Here is an 11482-nt window from a genome sequence, read left to right on the forward strand (position 1 = left end):
CCCAACCCAAAAAAAAAGTTTTAGGAGCTTTTAGTTCCAGAAATCTTGGCACAAGTTGGAGCATATATAAATCTGATGGGTAGTGAGTGGTAGCTGCCACCATTTCCGCCTGTCATTACTCAAAACTCAACAGGGTACAGCCCCGTGCAACAATTATTATAGGACGAAATTAGAGTCAAAGTCAATGGTCGCTATTCTGCCATACTTGGTTATCTAACAAGCAACAAGAAGAAGAGGAAGGCGATGTGGGTGCCTTTTGATTACTACTAGGGTCACAGGGTGATAAGTGATTTGGGATTCCATCTCTCTCTCTCTCTCTCTCTCTCTCTCTCTCTAAAAGGTGACCAATTGAGGGATGGCAACATTAACACTTGTTTTGTTTTGGTAGATAACACTTGTTTCTTTCGTCACTCCATCCTATGTCGAGTCCACATCTTTTGCAACCAGCGGTGAGGTGCAGTGAATATCAGATAACTTAAAGAATTTAACCATATGCCCTAAGGAGTTCCCAGTCACCCAATGCCCAGTGCACTGGTGCAGTGACTACAGAAAATTCTCACACTTCGGCATCTTATGGCTCATAATCATATCCATTGTGTTCAACTTCCATTGTTTTATATGTGTCCTCTTGTTCTAAAATTGAGCAAACTCTCTTTCATCATTTCCAAACGCTCCACTCCTTTTCCTTTTCATCCATCTCTCCATGATATTCTTTAGGACTTAGATCTTCCTCAGTTAAGTGTCCATGACAGTGCTCAACTTCAATCACCAATCATTTGATGCTATCCCAATAGAGCTCTATTGTTGATGTTGGGGTCGTATGAAATAGTTTGTGTTCGTGTGTGTGATATAGTGCTTTCTTTCTTTACCTGTGGTAAGATGCATCACTTGATAAACCATTACCATATTTTTCGCCTTCCTAAATAACAAAATTTTATGTCGTCTCATTGGTGTTTATAATACTTTTTATAAAATTATTAGTACTATTATTGTAATTCAATTTCGGGCTATCTTTAATGCGATGATCATTAGCCCTAATCAAGCTGCTTTCATTAAAGGTCGACATATCCATGACCATATCCTCCTAGCTTATGAGATTTATACCTTTATTTGCAAACAGTCTACTCATACTGGTGCAATGATAATTGAAGTTGATCTCTCAAAAGGTTTATGATCATGTCAATCAGGTTTATGATCTAGGGTTGATATTATTTTAGTTTAGCTAGGGGTTTCAACAGACTGGGCTTGATTAATTTCACCTGTTGCATTAATTATGACCACCCATTTACCAAATCGTGCTTATGTTAAGGGGGCATGGTCTTGTTTATAAATGGTTTTAATTGGGTTTCTTATAACCAAATTTAGGTACCGTTTGCTGCTTCTGTGTCTAGAAACAGTAGAAACAACTTTTCACATTTTTAGAAACAAAATCAGATTTTTTTATGTTTGATAAACATGTTTCTCGAAACGTTTTTTACAAACATAATACTACTAAAAAACCCAATAATATCATCGGATGCCCAAAAAGAAGAGACGGTTTGGTTGCCTCTTTTTAGGTTTAAGTAGTTGAGAGATTTATTAGGCACTATAGTCTTTTTTCTCTCTCAAATTCGTTTCTAGAAATTACGAAACAAGTCGGACTTGTTTTGTCAAAGTCGTTTCTAGAATTGTAAATAGACATAAATTTTGATTTATGTTTCTAGAAACGGGTGAAACGGAACAACTTTATCAAATGCTTTTTAGGTTGTTTCTTCGTTTTTGAGAACAAGAAAATGTAGAAACGACAGAAATGAAACGTTGTCAAATGGTACATAAATAGGCCTTAGACAAATCATGTCTAAATTAGTCTTTCAAGTAACGGAATACCAATAAAATGGGCCTTAGATAGATCTTGAAAAAGTCCTCAAAATGTCCTACTAAATTAAGGGCATCAAATTTACTTACAACCCTTTATTTCATACTTCACGTTGGTGGAATTAAGAGTATATTAAACAATGGGGGTGTCAATTGTCAACCGGTTGAGCTTAGTAGGGCTAGTAATCAGTCGGTCACGGTCGAACAATTGACCCATATGACACTCACACTAGTAACAACCGAATATAACTGGGCCAGGCTTAACCTGATTCAGGCTTTAAACATTTGAACTTGATCGGGCTTGCCACGCAAGACCTAGAATTGACACCCCTAAGTTTAGCAATCTTTATCAATTGGATCAAAATCCTCTGTTTTTCTCATCCATGTTTTTCCTTGTTTTGCTACCTGCAGCGACACGTGGACAACAAGGAGACCAACGGTCAAGATTGGGTGAGGATTATTACATCCGGTACGTTGGTCTTAAAGTTGTCCACATGTCGCATTCTGCAGGTAGCAAAACAAAGAAAAACAGGGATGAGAAAAACAGAAGATTATTTTCCTTATCAATTGGCCATTGAACTTTGGGCGCCTGATTGTACTGCACGTCTTATCCTATATCGATACCCATGAACTGTTTAATTTGACTTCTTTGTCGTTATGTGTAAGTAGGACTATTTCGCCCTTTTCCACTCCATGACTTCTTGAAACCTGTAATTCAAAATCCACGTGTAATTCCCATCCTAGCTATCATCTTCCATAGAAGTGCAGGACAATTTCGATTTACTTGCAACTATTTCTGAGACAACTGATATGGGTCCACCTTCAGCACTAGTTTGGTGAGGAAAATGATGCCACGATTTGCTTGCTGCCCATACTTCATTTTATCACCAGTGTCTTTTTTTAGTTAGATCCACCCTTAGAGATTTATTTATTTATTTTACAAATAAAAAAAATAAAAATTAGTGTGGTCATATAACAACAACATAATGAACTCATAATCCAAACGGGGGAGCAAATAGTGTTGGTACTCGGTAGGTTGGGCATCAAAATGGAAAGAGTGCTTAGCCATCAATTCTCATGGCAATGGGACCCTAACAAGATGAGGAAAAAAGGAAATGATCATAAATGATTAAGATCATTGACGTGAAGAAGAGAAACACACTTGTCAACTGAGATGGGTTCAGCTTCAACACAAAACAATAGTGTTGAATTTTGGGCCACACTAATATGGGTGATTCATTGGGTCCATGGTGGTTCAGCCCACCTATTGTGGGAGTACTTAGGGTTAGGTGGATTACTATAAATAATCTCTATGATCTCTACAATTAACATAACGTGAGTACACAATTTGCTCACGGAGATGTGGGAGGAGACTACAGAAGACCATAGAGGACCGATCGTGTTCGTGGGACCAATCTTCAAGTGCGAGGAACAAAGGTTCGTGATCAAGAGGCTTCTCAACCTACACACAAGTATTCCTCTACTTCCATTTATGGTTCATGAAATGATGTGTCTCATTAATCACTATAGATATAGTTAATCTATATATTTGTATGTTCTAATCACCGTGAAGAATGAAGAGAAGCTTCTCCAATTTATTTCCCCAACAAGCAGAACTCCTACATTCTTTTTGATGGCTGTGAAAATTGTTCTGTTGGTTTGTTCTTTTATGTTTAGTTTCTCTTACCCTTTGGCCCTAAAACCTTCGCAAATCCTTGTGCTTAATCAATTAGGTTACACTTTGAGGCCTTTTTTTCAGGTTTGATTCCTCGTCTCAGTGTCCAGTTATGATATATAGAAGGGCGGTAACTAATACTACTAATAAATTTTTTTCTTTTTAAATAAGAAAAAAATACTATTAAATCAAAGAGTTCAAGCTCATAACTATAAAGGTTATCAAGTTTAGGGAGTCCACATACTGTGGGCTAAGAAGATCAGATCACTTGGAATGTATTACACATTACAACCCTTTAAATCATACATAAACTGGGAAGCATCAACTTACTGATTAAATAATCTTCATGGCCAGCCATCATAGTCTTTTACTTTAAGATGGTTAACTATTTTCCAAACTATCTGTAGCTAGGGCTTTAATTGGGCTTTACCCAGGCTAATCATATTTAACTGTAAACAGGTTGTGATTAAAAACATGTCTTAACATGTCTATGCAACAAATCCTCTGACCCCCAACCATTTATCCGAAATTTGCCCCCCCTCTTATATTAAAAGCATGTCTTAGCATTGTTTATCTATAGTTTATGGACATTTAGGGGTAAAATAAGAATCTCATGTAGTGATTTAAGTGTCCGATTAGGTCGAGTTAAAAGGGTCGGGCTAGAATGGGCCTATAATCGATCAGTCCAGTTATGCTAAAGATATATGTCTTGCATTAGACACGACCAATTATAATCGAATCAAACTTGAACCCAATACATTTATTAATCAGGCCATTCAGATTGGGGCTTTAAACAGGCTGTGTGCCAGGCCTAACTGTTACTGTTGCATATTGTGTGCCAATGGTGTGACATGTGTGTTGGTGTACGATGTCTTGTATTCCGTCGCAATTTAATCCAGGGAGTACTGGTGCAGTGCCTTGACAGGCAGGATGGCGGTTCCGCTAGCCAGTTAACGGGGTGTGGGGGTTGCAAGGGGGCAGGAGACCCCTTGCATGGCAAGGGGTGTAGGGGGCGCAACCCCTTGCTCGAATTTTTTATTTGAGGGCAATTGTGTACTTTTCAGATTAAGGTTTTTCGCTATATATTTATAGCGAGGGTTTCTTTCTCTGTAATGCAAGCAATACTGAGAGGTGTGATGACGAGCACTGTCACCCTATTCTCCATTGATAGTGAAACAGGATCTCATTTCACCAGGGACGTAGGCAACCTTGCCGAACCTCGTAAAATCCGCGTGCATATTTGTTCTATTTTTTCATTATCTTCTGCATCATTTTAGGGTTGGGTTTCTACAATGTGGATCTTTTGAGGATAGGGTTGTATCCTTCTCTCCCATCAGGGATTCAAGAGTTTCCACTGAATTAAAATTATAGGAGGATCAGCCTACCATTTGTTCGTCAAGCTCAGAACATGGTAAAGGTTCCATTACCTCTCATGAAACACAACCTGATTAACCTCATGCCAAATGGCATAGACCAACAATGTTAATCCAATTAATACTAACATTTTTTTTTTCTCTCTCTTTCTCTCTCTGGTGTAAGCTTATCCAAGGTAAGGAGATGACCTACTAAATCTTTAAAAGACTCAGCTTTGAGGTCCTCTATTTTTATGCACAGATCAATAGCATACCAAAGTATTTTAGCAAAAGGGGAAGGAAAATAAAGGCATGCCAAAGGCTTTCCAGTGACCTACCCACCAGATATAGGACATGTCAAACATAAGTAACACTCTCGATAGTCTCAACTTGGTTGGAATCACATCTTAGATGGAATCCCAAAGAACAACTGAAATTTTGGTTCGACAGCTAATTACCAGAACCCCTTCCATGGAAATGCATCAAAATAACTGATATTAGTTGGCCAATAAGCTAATTTGTTGAAAGCTTGTTAGGTGGTGAGATCTCCAGCCTGCGTAAATGTGCAAACCCAACTATGAAGACAATATACGAGGAAGTTTAATTCCTGAAATGGCATTAATAACATTAGTGGGAAACAAAGAATGGGGAAGAGAGGGTTCCATTAGATGAAAATAGGAATAAAGAAAATCATTTAATATTACACAATGTCAAAGTGTTACAAGGGTTACAAGTAGTCTCTACAAGCATACAGCCAAGGTTAAGACACCCCTTATAAAACTGTTCTCCTACCCTATGTCATTACCACATAGAGTTCTAGAAAGGCTCGAAACCTTAAGGAAAAAGGTTATACCTCTAAGTTTGAATCTTACACATATCCTACTCAAATGCGATAAATGCTGGAATTTCAGTTGAAACCATGCATTCCTATTGAGTCACACCCTCGCTTCAATCTTCGTCAAAACCAAAAATTTTGCAAAATCTTAATAGTTTCGACTGAGATTTTGAACCATGCCTCGGTATGTTTTCCAAAGTCGGTAGAGCTCATACTTTAAAAACTACCTGACTATCCAGTTGATTTCTGTTTTGGTTGTGCTTGAATTTGGGGAGGAATGAAAAAACGCAAGACTTCCAGGATACCATCATAAGTTGCATTATAAAATCCTTGCCACAATTGCTTATCAGAAAAAAAAAATAAAAAAATATGGGGGGTTGAGGGAGGGAGGGAAGGAGGTAGAAGCCATGCCATCATTGGGAAGAAGCAAAGGCACCGTACACTTATGCTACAGTCTACCAGCCGAAAACCTATTGTATGGAAAATAATTATTCCGGATTCCAGTTGAGAATTGAGACCTCTAGTCTGTCTATGAGCACAAATCATTCAAACATTCAAACATTCAAACCCACTCCCCTCCCCTTTTCTCTGCTTCACAAATAGTCAGGGAGATTCATGTTATACACCAGATATGCACAAATTTGTTGCTCCAGGATGAGGACAGGCAAATGGGTTCTACCCAGTAACCCAGCCATGAGACTGCCTCACCTGCAGAACAAGGTCCAGACAGTGCACGCTTCCACTAGTATTGCTCATAGCACCACTGAAATGAGCACAAGTACAATTTTGACAGTAAAATCTGTTTTGGAAAACATATAAACCCAGTCCTGATGCCTCCACAACGAGAACAGAAGCTCAAAGTCTACATAATTTGCAGACCTGTAACTTACTGAAGATGACTATCTCCCCTTTAAAACAGATGACAAATTACCCTTCCCTGTTTTTGAAAGAATATCAATTCCATAACCTCAATCTATTTCATTGTTTAGCCTTAAGAAATACAGTCCACTAGTAAAACTCAAAGATTATGCATCTATTAGGCCACAGGGGGCAGATGCAGTCATGTTGATCAACTGTGCAAGTTTAAATGAATTTCAAAGAGAACTCTGATAGTTTCCTGTAATGGAAAAGCATTGAACCAGAATGGAGTGACCTGAAAATGATGAAAGATAAATGCATATAAGTCTCTTATTCCTAATTCTAATATGACTTGACAGGACCAAAGATTACGGTCAAGTATCTGGAAAACAATACGAAGAAAATTAGCTAAACAAAATGGAATCAATCTTTCTAATGCAAAATTCTATTTGTATGTGGAGAAACATTTGTCCACACAGCACATAAACAAGATTGAACACAAATATGAGAAAATTGATGGCAAGTTCTAAAGAATTTTATCAAAAGGTTCTCGTCAGGGATCATACTTGCAGTTTGTCCTTCACTGGTGTAGCTATGATTGTTTCAAGCTCCACCACAGTAATCAGGCTTGACTGGAATGTATATGATGAGATTTCTTCTCCAGTCATTATTTATCCCTTAGCTCATTCTTCCAAGATTTTTTAGCTGCTTCTGCAGATGAGCCATCTGAATCCCCATTATCCTTCGGTTTTGAGAAGAAAGGATCCCCCATTCATGAAGCCCTACCCCCATTATCCTTCGGTTTTGAGAAGAAAGGATCCCATTCATGAGGCCCTACCTCACGTTGTCCTTCCTCTAACAGAGCATACTTCCAAGCATTCTCCTCAATAAAATTTGGATCTTCACGGCCTTCAATGATGTCCTCTCTCAGATTGGTAACTTTGTTGATAACAGCCTGCACCGCTACATCAAATGCATCTTTAAGAGTCTCCAGTCTTGACCTTGGATCTGCATATATCAATCTTGGTATAAGGCTTATAACCTCCTCCCTCATGGCCTTCACCTGCTCCGGAGATATTTGCAGTAGCCTTTCCTCTATACTAACCTTCCCATTACGAATATCATCCTCGGGAATGAACACAGAGTACTTCGAATAATTCCTTGGCAGATGCCAAGTGTACTGCGTGTAAGCTGAGCCAGGATGGAAGAAAACAGGTATACAACCAGCCAACATCGAGTCAAATGCTGACCTTCGTGTGTATGAATCACCTTGAGGTTGAAGGCAAAACAGAGAACTCTGGAACATCTGCATTATACTGCTGGGAGAATGACACTTACTCTCCCCAAAATCGCATTCCAGTAACTTACCCACCTTGGAATCTCTGCACTGATCAATGATCTGCCCTCTAATTGATTTGGCATTGCCAGGACGTGGAGCTCCAGCAAATGAGAAAAGCCATGGTCTCTCCAATTTCCTCATCCGATCCTGCCACACAAAGACATCAGCATCCTTTGCTGGATGGAAGTAGGTAGGATATGGTATAGCAAAATCATTGGCATTCCATGGGCTCGATTCGACAACAAGCATCGACATGTTCTTCGCAGCTGGAAGAAACAAAAGCTTGCTACCCCAGTCAGAATCTTGATCACTTAATCTTCTGAAATCCCACGTTATTCGGCCAGCAACCAGGAAATGATCCCTACCACCCATAACATTCCACTCAGGTCTCTTGGTAAGCCAATCCACCAAAGCTAGAGATGATGCGTCTCGAACAGAGGTGTTGTAACCCCAAAGGTAGCGTGATATATCCAACCCAGCATAGAATGGGACAAAGATGGCAGCAGCAATCGAAGAATCTTGCGTTAAGCACTCATACTGCTTCATTCTGTTGCTGAAGATCACATCCACGGCAAACTGGTTGGTGGCATACCAACCAGTATTTGAGAAAACCCCTTCAACATTTTCCATTGTGGGGCCAAGCCCAGCTTTGGTGGTGAACTTGCACATATTAGTCCAGAGGCTGAGACTCCGGCACTCTTTGAGCATATCCTCATTGAACTGTGGAGGGAGGTCATGGACATAGATGTACCTTCCTCCACAAGGATCACTCTTATTCTCTACTGTTCTCAAAGCCCGCATAAACGGATAACTGTCCTCTGATGGACGACTTGCCTTGGATGGCAGGGTTTGGGATTGAGTTGGCTCTAATTTTATGAAATCATCGATGGTACCACCTCCAATTACCACAAAATGGAAGTAAAAGAATACTAACCATAACAACACAGACAAGGACAGTAGCCAACAGAAACGAGACGATTGATTCTTTCCACTAGCCTTCAGCATTAGCCCAGGAGGACTACACTCCGACAGGCGACGTCTCATCAGATATCAAGTAGGCAGGTAGCGATCAGTCACAACAAAAATACGAAATGGGTCTTCAAGATTAGGCACTTAAAGCTAAATTCTACCATCGAAAACCCTAGAAAATCAGATTTTACAACCTCCGGAGGTAATCAATGCAGAAAAACAGATGGGCCCAAGAAATTGCAGAACCTATGCTAAATTAACAATCCAGAACCATAAATTGATCAAGGGTAACACAAATTGGACAAGAATTGAAATGAATCCCAAACCAAATCCTAAAGAAGCTTAGAAGATCACCCAAGACAGAGCTCGAATGCTAAGAATCAGAACCCAGTCACAGAACAAAACCTGAATACCCTAACCCTAAATCAAATTTCATGAATTTGATTTAAAAAAAAAAAAATAGGACTTTTATTCTCACACGAGAAGAATAGGGGGAACCTTGGATCTAATCAATAATCTACTCAAAGTTTCAGTAAAGATTCGAAGAAGAATTGAAAGCAAAACTTACAGAACGGACTAGCTTCAGTTTTTGAGATCTTTGGTCCTCGAAGGTTTACAGAGTATTCTGTTTAGGAAGCTAAGGAGACATGTGTTTATAAACTGAGACACTGAGAAGACAAGCTGGCGCACATCCCCTAACGTGCGCCGGCCGTCGTCAGTGTCGGTAGCATGCCACATCGGATGATTTGCTGAGGTGTGTATTAATATTCTTACCACGTCGGATTACCAAACCGACAAGCCGGTCCAATGCTGCGCCTGAAATTGCGAGATTGACGTTTTGTGTGACTGGAAATTCGAACTTTCGCGAAAGACAATAGGGAGAGGTGAGGAATGATACAATGCTATTAGCTCTATCGCAACACTGGTAGGATTCTATTGGTGGACGGACACGATCACTTATTCAGATCCAACTGTTGTTATAAAAAGAAGCTGGAGCTTTCAACAAAATGTGGGTGTAATGATCACGAAGAAAGGAACAGAAGTAGCAAATCTTGACCAGCTTGTCCTTCGTTGAATAAAATAAAGGGTACAGATTCATTGTCACCAAATTGTTGAAATCGAAACGAAACCGATTTTAGGATTTCTGTAAGAAAAATCGAGATCCAACGGCTGGAAACATGTTGGGGTTCTTCCATTGATTTGAGTTCTTTCTTCTCCATCTCTAATTTGGGGAGGAAAGTGTTTATGCGAGAGATTGTGATTCCTTTAAATGCATGGGGATGAATGAAAATATATGAAAAAGTATTCATGGAAGAGTCATTTTTTATTTTTTAGGATTTAGGTGGCACTTTATCTTTACTGATTTTTTTTTTTTTTTCATCTAAACTATTTATTCTTTTTCTTTGTTATTTTTTGATGATGTCTTTTTTTATTGCCCTTTCCTTTTATAACTAAAAGTTAATTAATTCAAGGATTAAAAAAAAAAATTATCAAAAATAATATTATATTGATTTATCATCCTATAACTTTATTTTCAATATAAAATGGAAAAAATTTATATATAATAATAAAAACAAAAAAAGGTAAATGAATTAGGTGTTGAAGCCAAGATACATGGCATGTCATTTATACACTGCAACTGTGAACTATGAGCAACATTTTTTTTTTTTCTTGGAGTACTTATCAACAAGAATTAACCTCATTTAGTTACAATCGGATTTAATATAGAGTTAAGGTCTTCACTTATTGGTCGGGATATATGATTGGGAAAATAATACAAACACTATCCAACACATGCCCTCTCATACTCTTGTTTGACACTTTCTTCTATTATTATGTGGGATTTCTATATGTTAATTATGAACATTCTCTTTCATATGTCTGTTGTTTTCTTTCTCATATCTCCGTTGGTTTGATGTAAAAGATATTAATACATTCAAGCAGAAACAAATCCCTCCCAAAGAGTTTTTTTCTTTTCTTTTCTTAATTTCTTAGAAATGATTTTGAAGAAACAACCAGGTTTTATATGTGCCCAATCAAGATGACTCATTACAACCCTATTGACATCAGCATAGAATGGCCCACTCAGGGAATGGTATATAAAACAAAATTTCTTTACCCATCACGACCGCCCACTCCTTAAGATGTTGACTTTTCTCCAAAAATTTATTCTTCCTTTCTTTTTAATTATAATAAACGGTATTAAATAACATCAGTCATGAAACAACACTTAAGTGGGTCATTAGTGTGATGGTTAACCTTTCTCATGCATGTCTAAGCCCTAAATCTTAAATGCATGAGAGACAGTACTATCATGTGATTAAGCATTTTTTTTTATGAAATATTAAATCATCTTAATCACCCTGGATCCATGCATACATGAGTAAGTGTTTGAGATTTAAAATGTAACCGCAAGCGTACGGATCAGTGTAGCTACGGGTCGAACACAGGGAGAGCAGCCACTTTATTTTTTTATTTCTTTTAATAATGCGAAAGTGAACTGATTAATGGTTGTGATCTAATTCTAATTACCGTCCTAAAAATAACGTCCTAACCATTCGTCATCTAAGAATTTAAAGACGCAAGCCACGCAATTAAAA

The 11482-nt window shown here is 38.4% G+C and overlaps 1 protein-coding gene across 1 annotated transcript; it reads right to left on the minus strand.

The window, feature by feature from the left end:
* Positions 1-6876: 6876 nt before the first annotated feature.
* LOC122089940 (xyloglucan galactosyltransferase MUR3-like) lies at positions 6877-9518 on the minus strand. Its single transcript, XM_042659720.1, has one exon. It carries the CDS (start codon positions 8955-8957, stop codon positions 7347-7349), a length of 1611 nt encoding a protein of 536 aa, XP_042515654.1. The 5' UTR covers positions 8958-9518; the 3' UTR covers positions 6877-7346.
* Between the last annotated feature and the right edge of the window lie 1964 nt (positions 9519-11482).

The sequence above is a fragment of the Macadamia integrifolia genome, chromosome 9, assembly GCF_013358625.1.
Source record: "Macadamia integrifolia cultivar HAES 741 chromosome 9, SCU_Mint_v3, whole genome shotgun sequence".
Lineage (NCBI taxonomy): Eukaryota > Viridiplantae > Streptophyta > Magnoliopsida > Proteales > Proteaceae > Macadamia > Macadamia integrifolia.

Bases quoted from the DNA above. Each gene is read 5' to 3' on its own strand.
- LOC122089940 (XM_042659720.1), bottom strand. From the start codon at position 8,957: ATGAGACGTCGCCTGTCGGAGTGTAGTCCTCCTGGGCTAATGCTGAAG.